The 22,680-nt window shown below is 42.8% G+C and overlaps 1 protein-coding gene across 1 annotated transcript in view; it reads left to right on the top strand.

Annotated features, from left to right (window-relative positions):
* The window catches only part of LOC144773831 (interphotoreceptor matrix proteoglycan 2-like), an 896,924-nt gene that overhangs the window by 482,058 nt on the left and 392,186 nt on the right, over positions 1 to 22,680 (top strand). The window contains exon 6 of the mRNA XM_078658926.1: positions 10,064 to 10,225. Coding sequence (XP_078515052.1) covers positions 10,064 to 10,225 — 162 coding nt within the window. The remainder of the gene's footprint in view (positions 1 to 10,063; positions 10,226 to 22,680) is intronic.

Here is a 22,680-nt window from a genome sequence, read left to right as displayed (position 1 = left end):
CCCCAACCACCTGCCTCTGTGATTGTGCCAACCACCATTTTGCTTGCTGCCCTTTGCTTACCATGGGCACTGTCTCGTTCGTAGGTGCCCACACCCACATCTATCACATTCTTCCTCTTATGTACACGTTCCCTCCCTTCTCCCAGCTTGACAACCCCATCCACACCTGTGGATACCAATTTTGATGCTGCTGCTATGTCCTTGGCTTTACCTGGCACCAAGGTCGGTGCCCGTACTGTTGCAGTCTGCCTCACCAGGGGCCTCTCCTCCTCCAACACCCGTCAGCCGCTCCTTGTTAGCCTGTAACACACTTGACATTGGATTAGTTGAGCCCCCCAACACTCCCTGGCTCCTCATCCCGCACTCCACCTTCTTCTGGACTATCCTCATAGTCTAGTACTGTGACCCCTAGCGGGTTCACAATTTCGCCCCCAACTGTGGCCCGCACACCCATCCTGGCTGGAAACCGACTAAGAAGTTGAAGCCGCAGTGCAACGTGCAGCATCCAGGGGGACTGAATTAAGTCATTTCTGCCACTCCACCGACACTACTTGCCGGCCCACCACAGTAGGACCGCTAGAGGCCACCCTAGATGTTCTAGTTGATGGGGCCAATGAGGTCATTCTGAACCTTTGTATGTTGGCCACATAGGGATCCCCCACCAAGATCAGGTGAACTGTGCTGGGCCCAGACCTCTCTTCCCCTCGGTGATAAGAAGCCACTCTCAGCTCTACTGAATCTAGATATCTGCGCCACTCCTGAACCTGTAAGAAAGATGACAAGACTGTTGTGCTGGTAGCCTGCACCTGCCTCGACATTTCATTTGGACCCCCATGCCTTCATACCAATCATAATGACCTCTCTCCCATGCATGGACGTCTGCACTTCTTCCACCCCCCCACACCTCCCTGGGGCTGCGGAATGGCTGCGTCTATGAAATCCTCACCTTCCATTAGCCCGTCATCCCTGTCATCCTCCTCCATGCTCCGTTCTAGCATGGACGCTACTATAGGGGATGCAGGGCCCTTCCCTGAACCTAAAGTATCCCTTCTCACCTCTACGAAGTCCTGCTCAACATCCCCTGAAAGTCCCCCTCGAGCTCCCTGGGCTTGGAGCCCCTCATTGTCCCACTGAGGAACCCATCCTTCCCCAAATATGCATCCAGCTGCGCCACCCTCTCCTTACCCCCTCCCCTCACTTCCTCCCCCAGTGGCCAAATATATCAAAGCCCCCCAATCTGCTGTTCCTGTCGGTACCAGGACTCAACAGCACCTCACTTGCACCCTGGGCATTCTCATCTGCCTAATGCAGTGTCTCCGTAGGTGGCGCAAACCTCACCACCTGCTGTTTACATAAGAGGTCTGCTTCAGCCTTGACACCACCCTCATCGTCCCACCCCAACCCCTCCTCCCACTGCCTCAGGCCTTCTGATTCCACTCCCTATGCGAGCAACTCAGGGGATTCGGACTGAATTTGAGTCAGCTGGAGCTCAGCTGATGATGCCCGCTCTTGCCCATTTCTGCTCCTAGTGGCATCATATTTGCACAGTGTACACGGAAGGGCTGCAGTGCTTCCCTCCTGGGCACCGGGTGTCCCTGTGGCCATAGCTACAACAACGTGAGAGAACAACATGAAAGGGGTGTTCCCAAATAGAACAGATCAAAGTTTGATAAATATTAACAGAATACCCATCAATTCACAAAAAGAGAAAATATATTCAAAAAAAGTTTTTAATTTTCATTTTGACAATCAACACGATTTTTTTTGGATAATAAATAAAGTGATTCCATTTGAACAATGCATAACATTTGGAAAAAATATACGTAATCAGGAACATACAAAAACAATCTAAAAACTAGGACACGCAAGAACACTTCAAAACGGACAGAAGAATAAATCCACTCATACATCAAAACATACCTTTTATACAATCAAATTCATATTCAGACATTCACATCCATATCACTACACACAAGGACAAGAAAAGCGCCGACGCGCGTTTCGGACAAGTGCCAATGAAGGCTTCCTTCAGCAGGGCGCACTTCAAATATTGTGCAGACAAAAGGAGTAGATATTGTCTGTGACACGGTCCTGACAAGCGGTCCTAGTAGCAGCAAGGCTGTGTGTGGGTATTCTAAAAACCCAGTAATAACGAGGCCTCTTAAATATGTGGCTCACAATCCAAGAGTTTCATCGGTCATGAATAGCGCATATTAGAAAAGGTCCACAAGGGATCCAAATGTACGAGGGCACCAGGAATAAAAGCAGTACAAAGAAATAAATTCCAAGTATCTCAAAACGAATATCAAACAATGATGCTGTAAAGTTAGTAGCACCGGGGCCGCCAGTGAAAAACGACCTTAAAACAACAGAATTGGGCCATCCTTTGAATGAGGTGAGACGAACACCAGGGATATCGTGATCTGGCACAGCTTCAATCCCAGGGAATAAGGGGCCTGAAAAGCGGCCCGGCAGAGCACGTAAAAATGGTGTCCAGGGTCGAAGGAACCGGGAGACTCCTTCACCTGCCTGTGATACGGTAGGTCGGTGATTGAAGCTGTGCCAGATCACGGGCAGGTGAAGGAGTCTCCCGGTTCCTTCGACCCTGGACACCATTTTTACGTGCTCTGCCGGGCCGCTTTTCAGGCCCCTTATTCCCTGGGATTGAAGCTGTGCCAGATCACGATATCCCTGGTGTTCGTCTCACCTCATTCAAAGGATGGCCCAATTCTGTTGTTTTAAGGTCGTTTTTCACTGGCGGCCCCGGTGCTACTAACTTTACAGCATCATTGTTTGATATTCGTTTTGAGATACTTGGAATTTATTTCTTTGTACTGCTTTTATTCCTGGTGCCCTCGTACATTTGGATCCCTTGTGGACCTTTTCTAATATGCGCTATTCATGACCGATGAAACTCTTGGATTGTGAGCCACATATTTAAGAGGCCTCGTTATTACTGGGTTTTTAGAATACCCACACACAGCCTTGCTGCTACTAGGACCGCTTGTCAGGACCGTGTCACAGACAATATCTACTCCTTTTGTCTGTACAATATTTGAAGTGAGCCCTGATGAAGGAAGCCTTCATTGGCACTTGTCCGAAACGCGCGTCGGCGCTTTTCTTGTCCTTGTGTGTAGTGATATGGATGTGAATGTCTGAATATGAATTTGATTGTATAAAAGGTATGTTTTGATGTATGAGTGGATTTATTCTTCTGTCCGTTTTGAAGTGTTCTTGCGTGTCCTAGTTTTTAGATTGTTTTTGTATGTTCCTGATTACGTATATTTTTTCCAAATGTTATGCATTGTTCAAATGGAATCACTTTATTTATTATCCCAAAAAAATCGTGTTGATTGTCAAAATGAAAATTAAAAACTTTTTTTGAATATATTTTCTCTTTTTGTGAATTGATGGGTATTCTGTTAATATTTATTAAACTTTGATCTGTTCTATTTGGGAACACCCCTTTCATGTTGTTCTCTCATGTTCTCGCCCTGGCGGGTTGTTCCCTTGTTGTAGTTTTTTCTTGGATTCAGGGTCCCTCTGCTGTTTTAAGAATCATAGCTACAACAACACCGATGCCCAGGCCATAGCATCTTACCATTGCCGCTGCCTGCCCAGTAAATGCCCCAGATGCGGGCATGCCCACTGGAGGCAATGCCTGGCCCAAGCCGGATGGCCCTGCTCCCATCTTAGCCATATTTCGAGGGGCCGCTCTCCTGGACAAAGTGTGGTCTCTCCCACTTACCCTTGCTTCTGTAGACACTACTGTCAGCCACTTTCACGGCTGTGAGCATGCTACCACTGCCGCAGCCACACCTGCCAATACCTGCCATGCTGGGGGAGCCGCTGGCACTGCGGCCTCCCCTCTGACCTCAATGTCAAGTCTTACGGCCTCCTGTAGAAGCCACATTGCTTTCTCGACTCGTGCACCAGAAGGCTTCGCTCAAGGAACACTAAAGCTATGCCTATTAGTATATAATATTCTCACTTAGAGTGAAAACACAGAAGACAATGAAAAATTCCAAGACAATACAAAAATTGCCAAATATCTCCCTCCTACCAGGTCACCTAAACCTGTATTAATGTTGGGCTATAATGGGCTACACATGTAAGCTCAATGTACAATGGCAGTTCTAGGACTGCCCCACCCTCCCGACCTGCCCGGACGCCGAGCTCCCTGTGGTTGCCTGCCCCCGAACCCCATAGTGTGTCTACAGAGGTAAACCAGTCCTGGAGCAGATTAGTCATACAGAGTGAAATCCAGGGAGTAGGACACACATAAAAAAAATTAAAGCATTGGCAAGGACCTGGATTCTGATCTTTCTTCCATTCATATGGTTGTGCTTCTGTGACATGGACTATAAAGCAGGTAGACTTAGTCACTCCTCTCCAGAGCCATTGCCTGTGCTTGACTAATAACCTGTCTAGTCCAAAAACGGAGACCAAAAATCCTCAACATTTTCGGAAGCATTTCTCAATGATGTGCATCTCACTTCATATTGTTTTTTGTTTCAGTTTTATGCAGCAAATGTTCAAACGGAATATGCAATTTTGCTGATTCTCTGACCCGCTGTGCCGACATTCGTACCTGTACCCTTATTATATTTGTTAGGACTTATTCAGATCTTTTATTCCCACATACAGATTTGTATAAATCAACTAACTAGACTAAGATGGCACAAGGTTTGAATTCCAAAATGCACATTATAGATGGTGGTGCTGAAGACGGAAATAAGCACATTTTAAACAGATTTACACTGGACTATACAATTTGTTCATGCAAATGTTGAAGTTGAAGTTCCAAACTTAAAAATTAAACAAATGCTACCCATAACTCCTTTTACATTACTGGTATAATATGGTGAAATGCAAACACTGGAGAGACAGAGCATGCTTTGCTTTTGAATCTGAAATGTACTTTCAAAACCCAATGTACGGAGATCTTATAACCATTTTTTGTGGACATGTTTACAACAGAGTGGGTTGTCTGTCGGTAACATCAATAGATGAAACTTAATGACTGGGTTCTTTCAAGCTTCCTATCTGTCTAGCTGACAACTAACTCTGTGGCGTAAATTTTAAAATAGCCTATTTCAAAGTGGAAGGTCTGTTTTTAACCAAACTGTCCTCCATCTACCTGTAAGCTTTATTCTGATACAGACTTCTACAGTTAGAGGGAGTTCCTGTTCTGACACACAGACGTCCTCTTTCAAAGGGGAGTCCAGCCTTCAACTTGAAGATCTGATTCTGATATAGAATCCGCCCCTCTAAATGACATGGTCTACTGTGATCCCGTCTGCCTTTACTAAGCTGGGATCTGTTTCTCACTGAGATGCTCTTTCTGGTGTGTGAATCTGTTTTAACGCAGCCTGGGAACAATTTGAATTACCTATAACAGGAAGTGTCTATACTGATATAGATTGCCTCGTTCAATAGGTAGTAGTACCTTGTTTCTTTTGAATCCAGCATTTAACGGTAATGATTTATTCTGCTGACGAATATCCCTCACCCCTTCAGTGGAAATACTTTTCTGATCAAGAGCATTTCTGACTCAGACTCTTTGCTTTTCTGCCGCACAACCCATTCAAATGAGACTTCCCCTGTGCAGGATGTTCTTTTTAAGTACTCTTTCTCCCTTTGGCTTTCCTGGAAGAGTTAACTAGGTGTTTCTCTCTATGCCAAAATCCTGGCCAACAAGTGGCTTTCAACCAGTATTAGAACACCTCTTACCACCAGCGTAGGTGATCCTGTGCCCACATCAGGAGGCAGACATAGGCTTAGAAATGGTGGTTATGCACAGAACATTACCTTTTATTCTCCTCTGCATTAAAACATCCTATCAAGAATAAAAACAACAAGGGTGTAGATCAGAGGCCCTTTAGGACATTAACCTATCAGCCTTCCGATATTAGATCTCTGTAAAACAAATGGACTCACAAACAGACCAGGATATTAATTCATTGGTATGGCACTTGGTATAGCACTTTAAAACGGTAATGACAGAAATCGCTGATGTTCGAACAACTCTGACATCATATCCCTTCAACAGCGATACTTATATGAAAAGGCAGCTATGACATTTGCATATACACACTATTTACAGATCTATTAGTGATGCTTATCCAATGTGAAGCTCTGCAGTCAAAATGTCCCATCTTTGAACAGTATATTAGAAAAATATTTAGGAAGAATTGCTCAAAAACTTGACAATTCAATGTGAGTCTCTAGTTTTTAGTAAATTATTAGAAGAGATTAGAGCTCCAATCCAACTTCTTAGGGTTCCCAAATTAATCTGAAACCAATCATAGATAGAATCAGTTGTTGCGCAGATACATCAATTATAAATTTAAAGACAGCTCAGTCAACGCTTTTCATTCCCAAAGGTAACTTCATCAGGGCTGTGAAAATTACATACACACACCAAAAACTAAATAATGAATACACCACACCAAAACTGGAAAAAATACAATATTCAATTATACAAATAGTATATATATCCATCAGAATTCAGAACAAAACACGCTCTACACAAACTCATCTCTCCTGTAGTGTACATTCAAAATGTTTTGTAACATAAATCATTAGTGCTTTCCAAAATTTTTAGCCCATATTCTTATATGCACCATATATACATACACAGTACATAGAACATTACACATTCTAAATATTTCCTTTGCACTGAATATTTATATACATCTTGTTGCTGTTGATCAAATCTTGAAGTACAAGATATTCCCATTAATCGTACAAAAATACCAAAACAGAAACCTTAAAAATTCTTAGACTTAAATGCAGACAACAAAATGATAACATTATACATTTTCAAGGCAAAAGCTTCTTCCTTTAAAAAATAGAAACAAATTTGATCCAAGAAGCTCTTTGCGATCAGTCAAGTCAATCAGCCCTGCTTTATACTTTTGAAATTATCGATTCTAAAGAAAACGGCGAAAATTTCTCCAGCTTCTTCAACCATAAATTCAAAGAGTAAGAGATTGGTCTCTCTATCTCTATAATTGAGTCAATAGTGCCTTCACCAGAACAAACAACAGATAAATGGTAATCCTTCAAGGAGATCCCACTCTCTTATTTGTTATTCAGTATTGCAAGTCTTAAACAATCTTTTCAAATCATTAACCAGATTTAGGTTAGAATCGTCAAATACATAACTGTCTCCTTTATTCCATATCCAACTGAGGTGAATAACTCTGTCATAAGTAAGCCATACACCTTGATAGATTGAAAAATAGACAAATGAAAATGTTTCTCAAGAAGCCAGAAACTTGATCCCCAAAAGCCACACAACATAGGCCCCATTAAACTTCCTCTTTCTAGTAAAAGTTGTACAGTCCTCCACAAAACAATTTTTTAATCAGTTTATAGCTGGAAATAAACATGTGGATGACTTCCAATCAGGTTTTAGGCCTAGATGCAGAGACTGCCAGATGTTCAAATTCTTTTTGCATCATGCGCTGCTCATCCTGGATAAGGGTGATTCATATCTGCTAATTCATCGAAACCTGTGACAGGTTGCATTTGACACAGTCAACCAAACCTCTACCCTGAAACTGCTGGAGAAATGGATGTGTTTTAGTAGTACAGCCCTGACATGGTATAATTTATGTAGTATAAATTATATCTCAACCATCGTTCTCAGGAAATACATCTGTAAAACTCACTATCTAGCTCTTTGCACCTTCAACAGTGAGCATCTGAAGAGTTGATACTTTTCTTTTCTCTCTACACTCTACACTTCATAGAGGAATTCCCTCAACTCCTGTCTGAGACAATCAAGCATCTATTTCCGTCTTTACACTCATGACATATAGATATGGTTATATCAGAGAATATTAAGTAAAAAATATTGTCCTGTTAAGTATTTTAGCCAAAATATTAAGTACCACAACATTGTGATGTCAGATGCAATTAAATATAGATTCTATATTCCAAATATACATTAATTGAATATATATATCTCTTCAAGGTACTTATATGTGGGGCTAAAATAGTAAAATTCAGTTTCAAAGATTCCTGTAAAAATAGCGATAAAAGGCATAGAGAGCCAACTGTGGATATCTGGTTGTGCCGGACCGGGAAAAAGTCACAAGTTCAGGCCGACCGCAGTGGAGCACGGGCCAGTTATAGGAACCCAGGTAGGCCAGCTGAACAAAGTCCCATTCAATCATGTCTCCCCATGAGTGTTGACAATCCACACTGTGACCGCGACTCAAACTTCTCACTCACGTGGTGGGATCAAGGCCCCCCAGGTCAGCAATCCATCACTTAGGGTCGCAGTCCTCCGCTGGATCCAGTCATATGGAAGCCACTTGATCTAGGTTCCTAACATCCGCATGGCGACGCATTGGCGTCAATCAGCGGGTCTGCTGTTGCAGTCTGGAGATGGACGCCACACCTCTCTGCTCAATAAAGGTCTTCCTGAAGGGTCCGCTTATGCTCGCTTGCTTGGCAATGGCATTCCTGGATGTTTCCACCGGGTGCAGTGAAGCGAAACGATCTGACTCGCTGGGCTCATCGTAGGGCTGATCGGAAATATGTCCTCGCAGCCATGATGGCTGCCATGCCCCCTGCACACCCACTTTTATCATATAACTTGGAAATTGATGTTTTGAAAACACACAGAGCGCAGACATACTTGCAGAGCAAAGGTCCTGAGAGGCGAGAACATCTACCTATGTAAGCCAGGTACAGGGTTCACTACTAATCCCAGAGATCTATTATATATAATTGTTTTCCATGATGAGGATAGGCTTAGGCATATTTGTCATCTAATATGACAGGTCTTTTATTGTGTACCGTCTCCTAATAATGCTAATCACATTGTTGATGTGCATATGCTTTCTAATTGCAGCACAGTTGCTCCATAATAGAGCATGAGAGTTTCAATTAATATTGTAAGCTTTCTTTGTGTTTCTTTTTTATTTATTGTGGACATGTATGAGTGAGAGAACAAGAGATGATGACCTGCTACCGTGATCCCTGAGAGGGCCATGAGTGTTGTGCTCTTGTGTGCCACACCTCAAAACCATTACCATATTTATTCCTTTTCAATTCTCGTTACAAACCATGGGCCCAATTCACAAAGCTCCAAACATTTAAGTTTACAACTTTGAGAATAAAACAAAGGGCATTTACGAGTACTATCGTTATGCCTGCTCTCTGGCTGGATCTCTTCCCCGAGTGCGGGAATAAAAATAGTAGTGAATCAGGCCCACCGTGTGCTTCACATATAATCCTTCCACCAATGGGCCTACACACACATTTGATATCAATGCCTTGTCTGTGTATTTCTTCTTCTAGGTATCCTAGTAACTATTTTCTCCATATCCTTTCAACACAGGTTCTGCATGTTATCTGCATCCCCTTTTAACACAAGTTCTACATGTGTTTGTGGCAGTTTTGTACTCTGCTCGTACATATTTTTGCGATTTCTGTATCCTGCACCAAAATACCCTCCTACACACTTCTCATGTATGTTTTGTGTACAGACACACAATTTATGAACTGTGTACAAATTCAGGGTACCCAGACTCTCTGTACATATACCTCCCAATATCTCAGTGCCATTAGCATATAATATGTTGCATATATGACCTTTGCTTCCCAATAGTTAAATGTTTTCTCCCATTAATTAGAGCTGCTTAGAAGAGGTATGGTTGACATGTGGATAGTCTACCACTACAAACTTTGGGGTAGCGTTTACTGTGGAAAAACACTTAGATAGCTAAAGGACATTAGAAGAAAGTAAGAACTGATGACTACAAGATGGCAACAGTAGATAAATGAAAGTAGTGTATCCTTCCATGCCAAATAACAGTCTGTAAGCAAGTTGCCATCTTGTTTTTTGACATCCTTACTGGTACGAAGAAGGCAAGATGACAGAACTCATACAGAGGCTGTTAAAAATTATGAAAATATGGGAGGGAGACACACCCGATATTCCGTTATTTTTAGTCCCAAAGATAATTGCATTGATTGCTGCTTTAATTTGAATGTATAATGTATTAAAGAGGTCAACCCTTGTCCGTGGCTTATTTTTTAACAGATCAACAATGAAATTGAGCAGGTGACCCAGAGGCCCGTGAAGTTGATAGCAGAGCAGATGGTTGAATTCAGCATTTACCTTCCTGGAGAAAAATATAAGGTGGAACTGAGTGACAAGTCCAGTGCGGAGTATCAGGAACTTTCCAAACTGTTTATTTCTCAGGTATTATGTTCTGCTTTTCATTTGGTGCATATTTCAATTCCTGCAAGTGACCACACCAAGCAAACAACTATGACACTGGCTGAGAAGTGGAGTTGGATAAGGCATGCTTGGATCATATCATGCCACAAACTCTTACAGTGCTACTTTACCACACTGTGTATACTGCCTTCTAAGAAATTAACTCGCTTATATGTTATATCATGAATTCCAGTTCCATCTTCCAAATTCACAGAGGTTGTTTAATCTACTGCATTTTCGCCTAAAATGTAATTACATTAGGAGGCCAAGAGAGCATGGTGGGCACTGAGTACTTTAAAAATGTAGCCAGTCAGTTACAGCAATTCAGTTTCTAACGGTTCCATTTCATTAACCTCTAGCACTTGCACAATGAAAAACGTAACATTTGAATCAATACAAAGACTAACAGAGAATATTCTCATTTTAAAGTATAGTATGTGCCCTCACTACAGTTACCAGAGCTGCCTTGAGTGATACTACTGCTATTACTGCTGATGTTGTGTCGTCTGTTGCTACTAGAGCTGGTTTCCCCAATAAAATGAATATATGCTTCAACAGCTACTACTAGTGGCAGAGTGTTATTTGTCTTATGACAGTAATTGTAATAGTAAGAGTGGTTTACCAAGTATGATGACAAATACCAATATTAACACTCTCATTCCCCATAATATAGTTGCTAGTATGCAAGGCATAACTCCTCAAGAGAAACCAAAAAGGATCTGGCATCAGGAGCAGGGGCTGAAAAAACAAGTGGTGAATCTTAAGGAACTAGAAAGCACCCAAGTACACAAAACAAGGGCACACCACTAATTTCAACAGCCACAACTAATCATGAGGTCAGGGAGATCGATAAATTCACCACAGCACAGAAGCAAATGAAAGAAACGTATTGCCGCGCACTGCCACTTGCAAACGTCTGTGAAACCGGGGACTCCGATGGCCAGCCAAAAATCACCACCATGATTGAACATTAGAAAGACTACACCAAACATGGGGTTGCCAGTCCCACTCACACCGACCATATTCAGCCAAACGAAAGGAAAAATCTCCAATCAGACACCTCTTAGCAAATCTGGAATAGCGCCAGTCCCTCCACCTGACAATGGTCATCGTGTCCAATGACACAGTAAGTCAATGACTGGGAACTCCAGACCACCTAGAAGAAGCTGCATTGTACAGCCCTCAGAGTCAAGACAGGAGCAGGCTCCTATGGAAAACAGCTCAAACAGTCCAGTAATAGGGTACAAAATTGACCCAAGCAAATGCAAGACAGCCAGCAAATCTGAGATCTTAAATTAGAGCCCCCGCCAATCAACGTTCCAGCCAACAGGCTGCACGGCAGGGCTCGGCTTAGGAAGAAGTCCCCCCCAAAATCGGCAAACTATTTAACTCATTAGGAGGTGGGGGAAAGATCAAGAAGACCAAATAGCAGAGGAACGGCTGACACGGCTCAAAACAGCTCACCTCCAGCAAATAATGCTACAGATGCAGAAGCAGGAATGAAATTCTCTGACCTAACACAAGAAGAGCGGAATGAACTGCTGGCCTCTTACATGTCAGAGAAAGATCATAAACGCTCAACAGACGATAAAGATGGAGCAGAGGAAACACCACCAACACCCAGGAGTATATCCCCCGGGAAACATGATAAAGCAATCGAACCAGCCGCATAAAAGCATTTGGCCTTCCATGTTGAAAACCATTCAATCAATGGTCGATGCCTTGGTATACCACTCAGTTAAAATGGACATATAAATTAAGGTATTGAACACCATAGCAGCCCACATTGCTGGAAATGAATGCAAAATTACCTACCTGAATATGATAATCAAAAGGGTTCAAGATAAAACAATGAAACTTACCCCTAGATGCACGTTCTCCCCAGACCTGGAGAAGCAGAGCACACTACCTGAGTTCCTGGAAGGGGCAATTGAGGATTTAAAAGCAATTAACAATCCAAAAGCAAACGAGGAACCATCCTCATGGGAGATAGGCAAAGCTGGAAGCAGGGACACCTTGGCAATCGAGCAAACAAAATCCACTGCGGATGGTCCTGCAAACAAAATCCACAGCGGATGAACCTGCACTGCCCCTCCCAGAATATTGGTCCAGCTCAATCGGGACCCCAACAACAGGAAGCCCACCAGAAGAAGGCAAGGCAGCGTGGATAAAAGTAGAGACTAAGAATGGAATAGCTTCAGGGGTAGCCATCAGAAGGGACAAACTTATGCCAATTCAATCATCCAGTAAAGGAGAAGCCCACCCCACGGCGGCAGTAGGAAATAAAACAAAATCTAAAAGAGGCCAAAACCACAAATCACTAAATACATTTTCTCCTAAAAATAATGTAGCTATGGAACCATGCCATGTTTGAAAAGCCTGGTCCCAAAATTGGAGGACACAGCAGAGATCCTTCACAATTGACTGGGGCATCTTCAGAACAAGTCACTAATGAAAAGCATCTCCCTAAGCCATCAAGCCCAGTCACTGAGATCCAAAGGGTCTGCACTAGTATTTCTGCATTGGTCCCAGATCATGCCCCAGAGATACACATGTCAAACCATCCCGCAGCTCGCATTCCAGAAATTGTTAATTGCCCTCTGGACCCAAATGGTGATTAGGACAAGACACCACAAACCCCCATCCAAGGGCTAGGCACCTTTGCTGCCAGTCACAGATGCCAAGATAATTCTGAAAAGCAAACCCACCACTACCAAACCTCGGAACAGTGAATCGTAAAAGCACTCTCTTCTTTTAAAAAAAAGGTTCTCAACATCATGGCAGGGGATGGCCTATCTCAAACGACCCAAGACAAAGAGGTGTCCCACATTAAACAGCAGGAAAAAAGAATTGACAAGGACCCTCTTGGCAGGGGAGGTAACATAGAACCTCCTAAGCTAGATTTTGTTCACGTCATTAAAAGACAACCACCTTCGAGCAGATCCATTAATTTCAAGTTTTCCCAGGGTTCATCTGCCCCCAACAGTGACCAGCCCTATGGAGCCATAACCTGTTTGACACCTGTGGAGAAGAGCACACCAAATAATCCCCCAAAAGGACCACCAAGTGTAACTTTGTTCCACTCAAAATATCACTCAAATAGAAATGAAGATATTTTAAACCGAGGGAATATAATCAGATTGCTACGGTAGATTCCCTCAACTGCAGGGGTCCCTTCAGCCAAAATTGAGTCTGTCCAGTTTATCATTCCAGAACTAGGGCACCACTGTGACTCAACCAAGGTCACTTGGAGATCCACTGAAAGAGCTCAGAAAGTCCTAAATGAAGCAAACAATGTATGGACTGGGGTGCTATGTGGAAACCTTTTGTGAACCAGGGTATCCCCGCCCTCTGAGGAGGTCCAAAGACGCTCAGATAGAGAACACAACACTCCTCCCAATGCCCTACTTGGTCCTCAGGAAGGGGCATCACCATTGAAAGCAAATAAAGACAAACGCCCAGACCCAAACACTCACCCAATAATTCAACGCAGAGGGGAGACTTCTAGGAGCGAATGGGGGTGGATCACAGAAACAATCACCCAAAATCTACCTACGATGTGAAATGACGCCAAAGAGACATGACTGTGTCAGAGGACATCCAAACTATGACTTTGCTCATGGAACATTCACAGCCGAGGGACAAGCTAGCAGACCCGAAACACTAAGATACCTCCAAGCCTAAACAGTTATAGCTCTGCAGGAAACCTGAGCCCTGGAGCCAGTCTCAATCCCTGGCTATCCCATAGCCTGATCCCAGCCATCAAGGATGAAAAATTTGTCCCAACCAAAGATGGTCTAGGAGCATACCTGTTGACAGCACTTAAAGGGAGGAGCAAGGAACTAACAGCAGATTCTGAAAAACTCCAAGTATTGCACCTGACACTTGAAAATAATGGGAAGGAACAGGCAGCGACATTAATAAACATCTATGCCCCACCTGTGTGCAAGGACCGAGGGGAGTTGGCGAAAAAATGAATTGAAACATCTTTAAAGGGGGGGGGGGTTACACCCATGTTTGCTGCTAATAGTGACAGGAGATTTCAAAATGAGATTGCTTGGCCAGTCAACAAGAAATTAAGTCATAAAGGTCAGGACCTCCAGTGTGAAATCCCAAAACAGGCTCTAATAAACCTAGCAAAGAGCGACTCAAAAGGCCACATTTTGCTTGGCAGACTAGAGCACCTTGATTTGGGAGTCCTAAACAGCCACTTCAACTGCCCCTCGGCCCTCTCATTTTAATCAACAAAAGGACTGCTATCCCTCCTCCTGCTAAACTCAGTCTTCTCCTTTAAAATAGGACTAAGTTTTGAAAGTGATCATCTTCCCCAGGAGCTGTAACTTGCCTGCAATCTGACCGAGAACAAACCGACAACAGAACCCACAGGGTCCATTTACTCGATTGATCTAGAAAGAGTAAATGGTCCTCTGACACAATAGGGACTTTGGCACAAGAATCTGAACAGCACCTGCTACATTCTCAACAACTAAAATGCTCACTCAGTTAGAGAGCAATGGGAGGCATTCATCAATACCTTTGTGAAATAGATTGCTACAAAAGTAAACCCAGTTAGGGTGAAACTCAAGCCTATTCTGCTGAACAGCTAAAAACTAAATAAGGCTGGCGTGCTAAAACAATTAAAGTGGAAAGTCAACAGGGCCCTTTGAATAGTCTGCCAGTCTCCACTTAATTAAACACATGCCACCAACCTGAGGGCTACCGAATAAGAATTCAAACAAGCAATATGTATCATTAAGAGGTAAAATACGTAGACTTTCTGGGCTAAACTCATCTGGGAACTTAAGGACCACAAGTTGGTGTATGTTAAAAATGGCTTTGCCCTCTTCGGAATCAGTTAGGCGTGCGCTCCTGTAGACAAACCATTTTGGCCTGCCTCAACTCAACCAGAGAATAATCTGAGCTAAACTCATCTGGGACCACAACTCTAACATGTTCTAGAAAACGGTGAATGCCCTAAAAAACCCTGCCCACTGCAGATCAGAATCCAGCATCTCAGAAGAAGCCTGGACTGTCTACCTTTATGCCCACGTCAACTCGCAAATTGACACAAATGCAACCGTACAAAACTCTGGGGTCGACTACTCGCAGGGAGCTGAACTAGTAGCGAAGCCAATGTTGGTGACAGGCAGCACGTCCATCATTACTACCAACGAGATACTCCGGCAGATATCAAAGTAGCACCAGGACCAAATGGTATCCCCACAGGTCATCTATAAGATGGACCCCACAAAATAGGCTGAAGCAATGGTGCCACTTTATAATCATGTTTTAACAGGAGCAACGATCCCAGCCATATGGAGAGGCCCGATAATTTCTCCCATCTTCAAAGGAGGCATCAAACGCGAGCCAGGGAACTACAGGTTAATACCCCTCATTGAAAATAAGGGGAAATACTACGCCGGATACTACTTAAGATTCTCAGCGATTGGGCCACTTGAACTCCATTATTCCTCCCAACCAGACAGACTTCACATGGAAAATCAGAACCATTACAAATGCAATGGCTATCTCAATCATCTTCGACTCCTCCAAAATTTCTAAAACTGCCTCTCTACCTCTGATTTATCAATTATCAAGCTGCCTTTGACTGTGTAAATTGCAAAAGGCTCTGGGAAAAGCTAAATATGTGGTGTATCCCCCCTTTCTGTGAAAGCAATTGAAAACCAATATTCCAATACTTGGGTTAGAATCAAGCTGGGGAGTTGAGCCAATCTATCCAGTGCCTTTCCAACAACAAGGCGTCTCAAACAGAGGTGCGCTCCTGTAGACAAGCCATTTTGACCGGCCTCAACTCAACCAGAGAATAATTTCCCACACTGTAAAATGCCTTCAAGGAGTAGAGAGGTCCTGAAGAAGGTAAAAGCCATTTAACTGCCACATTGACACAAACCAAATCACACCCCCTCCTGCAAAATGATTCTGTGGACACTGAACATTTAGCTGAACCATAAAGTTTTTAACTACCACTTACTCTTAACTTGTTTTACGCTTATGAAAATATTTTTCTACTGTACACCTTTGAGCTTGCACTTTGCCTATTGTTTTAAAATGTTTTTAAATGACATATATATCTTGCACCAAGTCTTTTGCACATTATAATGATTCTAATTAATATAACATTAAAATTTGGGCAAAAACGTATTTTTCCTACCAGTCATTTTGAAGCTGTTACTCATGCTAATATTAAATCTACTACTGCAGTGAAAATGATGGTCCTAATACTATTACTGGTGTCACAACTAGTTTTCCACCACCATGTTTCTTTTTACTGTTCATTCTGCTCATAGTAAGTCTTCAGTTATTTTTTTTGACATGTACAAAGCGTTTTAAAATGCCGCATTTTTACTAGTTCCATTTAAATAACGTTTCTCAAAATGTATCAGTAATTATTAGATAATTAATGATGCCAATTGGCTCTCTAAATAAGAGAAAGTTCAGTAAGTACATAAATCAACAATATATATATAATAAATCATTGTGCATGTAATCATGGTTGTTCTGCCTCTGTAATAAAGGATAACCTAATTTAGCTTCAAGTAGTTGAACAATCACACTCTCTAAACATTAATAGGATTGATTCCAATACAATATCTCGCAATTGCTAGAAGCTCCTATGTATAACATTATCTATTTCAAGTGAGGTGGCCCTTCGACATGCTTTTGGAGTTAATCCAGGGTGTGGTATCCTCAATACATACAGACTACATCAGCGTATATGCTATACTTTAGGGAATCATTAGCAGATTATAGTTCAACAATAGAAATTTGCAAGGCTTCCACTTTTTGCTGATCTTGTCCAAAAGGAGAAAAGATGTCTTGACATCTCATTTCTTTTCTCCTGTGCTGATTAACTGCTTATATGTGGCTAATCTAAGGACTACAGCATGTTCCACCCCACAAGAAACTGTAAAAAGATAAACATATACACACATTAATATCTCAAACTGATGGTTAACAAAATAAGATAATTCAAAGCAAAATGCAACACGAGGGTGATGATTCCAACAATACTATCTCTCCCCCTCAGTCATCAACAGTCATGGTAATTGTTAGAAATTTCTTCCACCTAAATTCAAACCAAACTACACACTAAAGTAAAAAAATAAAAACACCTATCATGTGTGGAACCGAAGGCTTCTTATACTCTGTCTTGAGATGTGGATGTAACTCCTCTTCCTTATTCATCCCGAATGGAATTATGAAACCAGTCTGTAAAATGAAATGAGACTCAAGTCTGCATGATGTAGATGTGCAAATCCCACCTCTAGGATGCTTCTGAACTGAATCTATGCCAAAGTACCTGGTTAATGTCCAACCCCCATTGTGTGCCTCCTGGAAATATCTGGCTGTGCTGTAACTCTTATCAGTGTTGGTTATAGCCCTCCCATGTTCGAGTATACACTTCTTTACACAGAAGGTTATAGAGCCTATGTATGACTACCCACTTGGGCAAACTATGACGTATACTACAAAGTCAGTCCCACACTTTATCCTCTTTGGGATGTGCCATTTCTTGTTCAGTCTCTGTAAAGTGACTGTGCTTACAAGATTTGCTCCGGCTGCAATGGTGGAAACCCTCTGTTGTTCCAACCAATTGGTCGTTTTCAGGGAGAGGTGATTATGCACTGGCATATCCTTTAATGATAAGTTCCTTTGATACATCACAGTGGAGGTACTCCCTATTTTTTTTCTCCTAGAACAGAATATTTTGTGAGGATGTCCTTTCTATTTTTTAGGATTTCTCTGAATTTGCCTGTGTGGCTCCTGATTTTATTTTTTCTCTTTAGAATGAGGTGGTTGAAAGAGAGCATCATCTCTCTTTACATTATCCACTTTGATACTTGCTTGTTTTAAAGTTCTTTGTGGATCATTTCTAGCTCGTGATCTCATGGCCATTTCTTCCTTGGTTTTCTGATACCCTTGTTCAGAGCTACAACTCCTTTAGGCCCAAAGACACTCACCATAGGGAATGCACCTCCTAAAGTAGGAGGGTGACAACTTTCTGCATGAAGAATTAAATTCCCTACTGTTTGTTTGCAGAATAAATCACTATTCAATGCCATATCAACGAGTGTAAGTCTCAAACCCAAGAAGTCAATAGTACTCTGGCTATACTGCATTATGAACTATAGATTTGCATCATTTCTATTCAATCTTGTTAGAAAAGCATTCAAATCAATCTCATGGTCCTCTCACACAAAATACACATGACCAATATATCTAAGCCTTTTGCTGTTTTTTTCCTTCTAGTAGGGTAGATCACTGCTCTAGAGCACTGACTCCTCCCACCAATCTGCCGCCAAATTGGCTTAGCTGGGAGTGAAGCAGTTGCCCATTGAAGTTCGCTGTTTATATATAATTGGCTGCCAATTCTTCAACCAGGAAATGCTGGCAGCCATCTTGGGACAAAGCTTCAGCCGAGTCCCAGAAAAAAACATTACAAAAAAAAGAAGGGCGGGCTACAGCTCTTCTGCAATCTTTAGGCCCAGGGTATGCCAGGTCCTGGTGGAATGAGCAATTATATAAAGGAGGGTTACGCACTGGCCCCCCTCTTTTGCTTGTAAGCTCCCCGCAACCGCCACCTACCCGGGGCACTTTAAATAGGTATGCACGTGAGCCCTGGGGAATGCCACCTCCCCAGAGCTAATGAAGTTAAATTATTGCAAAGGTGCCAGCACGTCCCCCTCTGCAACCTCGGGGACTACCACCTCCCTGGGGCACTTAATAATATCAATGCGGGTGGGCCACCCGGGGACCGCCATCTTCCCGGGGCAAAACATATAAAATCAATGCGGGTTGTGTCCTCCCCTGCAGCCCCAGGCAGCGCCACCTCCCTGGGGCAATTCATTATATTTAAGGGGGGCTGAAATAAATGAGGGTAGGGGTCTGCAGAGTTATGTTTGCTCTTGCTAGGTGGGAGCTGTCAGCTCCCACCAAGCAAACAGCTACCTCCCGAGGGTGGGCACCTTGAGAGGTAACAGGAGCTGGCCCTGTGACGTGGTGGACACCAGGGCAATAAATGGCTCCTCAGGGGGCCATGTGGCCCCCATCCATCATAAAACCTTACCATTTAGTTTATAGTATGCCTGCAAGCTCCATGTTAGGGCAGGGGCTGGGACCACGCGATTAAGAGGAACGAGGAATGGTTGCTGCACCATATGTGCGCATGATGGTTTGGCCGGCTGGCTTAGGCTGGCCAAACCGACATACGCACTTAGCATGTTTTCCACCAGCTGTATTGCACATCCTCCGCTGAGCCCTGTCCTCACCACCTCCCAAGGGCAAGGTTTTATGACGGATGGGGGTCGCATGGCCCCCTGTGAATCCATTTATTGCCCTGGTTTCCACCACCCCATAGGACCAGCTCCTGTTACCTCTCAAGGTGCCCACCCTCGGGAGTTGGCTGTTTGCTTGGTGAGAGCGGACAGCTCCCACCTAGTAAGGGCAAACATAACTCCGCTTTCTGTAAGCCGGAGATGTCAAACAGCTTCGGATTGCAGAAAGCAGAGTTTTCATTTGTTTCCCTGTATGTAAATATGTGTGCAGTGAAAAAGATGAAAACATTGCTCCTCCAAGCAGAGAGCTTCTATTTCAAGCAGCTCCCTGCTTGCTGGAGCAATGCCCGCTCCTGCAGGAGTCGGGAGCTGGCTGGTACCACAGGGGCTTTGAGCCTCCCCCTGCAGTCCCATGTTGAAGTGGGGAAAGAGGGAAAATAAAAGTCAGACACAGGAAGAAAGAGGCAGAATGTAGGTCAGCAACTAGCAGAAAGAGGTTAAATACAGGTGAGAAATGAGCCAAAAAAGGCAGAATAAAGGTCAACAACGAGCAGAAAGAGGCAAGATAAAGGTCCGCAACGAGCAGAAAGAGGGAAGATAAATTTCAGAAAGGAGCAGTAAAAGGCAGAATAAAGGTCAGAAACAAGCAGAAAGAGGCTAAATAAAGGTCCACAATCAGCAGAAAGAGTCAACATAAAAGTCAGTAACGAGCAGAACGAAGCAAAATAGATACCGGCAATGAGCAGAAAGTGACAAAATAGAGATCAACAATGAGCAGAAAGAGGCAAAATAAAGGTTAGAACAGAGAAGACAGAGGCAGAATAAAGTTCAGGGACAAGCAGAAAGAGGAGGCAAAATAAGGGTCAGTAATGAGCAGAAAGTAGAAAAATAATGGTTAGCAACAAGCAGAAAAAGGCAAACTAGAGACCACAACGAGCAGAAAGAGGCAAAATAGGTGTCAGCAACGAGCAGAAAGAGGCAAAATAGAGGTCAGAAATTAGCAGAAAGAAACAAAATAGAAATCAGAAACAAGCAGATAGAAGCAAAATAGGAGCCAGAAACAAGCAGAAAGAGGCAAAATAAAGGCCGGCAGTGATCAGAAAGAGTCAACATAAAGGTCAGCAATGAGCAGGACGAAGCAAAATAGATGCCGGCAACAAGCAGAAAGAGACAACATAGAGATCATCAACGAACAGAAAGAGGCAAAATAAAGGTCAGAAACGAGCAAACAGAGGCAGAATAAAGGTCAGGAACAAGCAGAAAGAGGCAAAATAAAGGTCAGTAATGAGAAGAAAGTAGGAAAATAAAGGTCAGTAACAAGCAGAAAAGGCAAACTAGAGAACACAACAAGCAGAAAGAGGCAAATTAGAGATCAGCAATGAGCAGAAAGAGGCAAAATAAAGTCAGAGACAAGCAGGGAGAGGCAAAATGGGTGTCAGCAACGAGCAGAAAGAGGCAAATTAGAGGTCAGAAATTAGCAGAAAGAAACAAAATTGAGATCAGAAACAAGCCTATAGAAGAAAAATAGAGGCCAGAAACAAGCAGAAAGATGCAAAATAAAGGCTGACAATGATCAGAATGAGGCAAAGCAGAGGTCAGAAACGAGCAGAAAGAGGCAAAATAGAGGTCAGAAATTAGAAGAAAGGCAAGATAAAGGCCAAAAACGAGCAGAAAGAGGCAAAATACACGTCAGAAATAAGCAGAAAGAGGCAAATAATGTCAGAGATGAGCAGAAGAGGCAAAATAAAGATCAGAAACAAGCTGAAAGAGGCAAAGTCAAGGTCAGCAATGAGCAGAAAGAGGCAAAATATAGGTCAGAGGTGAGCAGAAAAAGGCAGAAAACAAGCCAAGAATGAGCAGAACCCACTCAGGCACTCCCGCACCCACTCACAGAACAACTCAGACACTCTCACACCCACTTACAGATCCAGTTAGATACCCATGCACTCACTTACAGAATAACTTATACTTTTGCCTACTCACAGATCTACTCAGAGACTTACACCCTGACTCACAGACCCACAGACATACTCGGAGACTCACACACCCACTCAGAAACTCATGCACCCACTCACAGACCCACTCAGACTCTCATGCAGTCACCAACAGACTTACTGACACACACATGAAGGCACTCGCAAACCCACTCAAACACTCTCGCACCCACTCCCAGGCCTACTCACACACTCATTCACAGACATACTCATAGACTCAGGTGCCTAGTTACAGACCCAGTGTGACACTCATGTACCCACACACAGACCCATTTAGACACTCATACACTCACACACATGGAAGCACTCGCAAACCCACTCAGACACTCTCGCATTCACTCACAGACCCACTTAGACACTCACTTAGATAGTCATGCACTCACCTACTGATCCACTCAGACACTCATGCACCCACTCACACACCCAATGAGACACTTATGTAGCCATATCCCAGCTTACTCAGACACTCACACACCCACTCACACACATTGAGACACTCGCTCACTCACACAATGACTGAGATGCTCCTGCACCCAGTCACACACTCACTCTAAAAGGTTACATGTTACAGTTAAGAAATAACATTTTAAAAACCTTAGAAATTCAATTAAAAATCCAAAGGTTACAGCAAAGTTTTAGTTAGGAAATAGAATTGAAAAAACTCAGAAATTCAGTTAAAAAACAAAAGTTACAGGGACATTATAGTTAGGAAATAGAATTTAAAAAAACGTTAGAAATTAACTGAAAAAAACAAAGGTGACAAGGGCGTTATATTTGAAAACAGCAATTTGTATTAAAAATACCATAGGTTACAGGGACGTTATAGTTAGACTCAGATTTCACTCATAAAAAACCAAAGAAATTCAGCAGTTATAAATACGCCCCTTCAAGCCACTGCTTATGACCTCACATATGACCTCACTTTTGACATGGTCAGTGACATCACTGATGACATCTCATATGACATCACTGATTACATCTCAAATGACATCACTGATGACATCACTGATGATGTAATCCAGTGATTGTGAGTCTTTACGATAGTTTATGATTGTTAAAGATATATACTAAGGTACTCCAAAAGTTAAATTAGTATACTTTGTGTACCAATAATGAGTGATACTATTTCTAAAATATATTATGTGAG

This window comes from Lissotriton helveticus, chromosome 8 (genome assembly GCF_964261635.1).
Source record: "Lissotriton helveticus chromosome 8, aLisHel1.1, whole genome shotgun sequence".
In the NCBI taxonomy this organism is placed as follows: Eukaryota; Metazoa; Chordata; class Amphibia; order Caudata; family Salamandridae; genus Lissotriton; species Lissotriton helveticus.
Note: the sequence above shows the minus strand (reverse complement) of the source record. Positions and strands in the feature narration are given on the sequence as shown.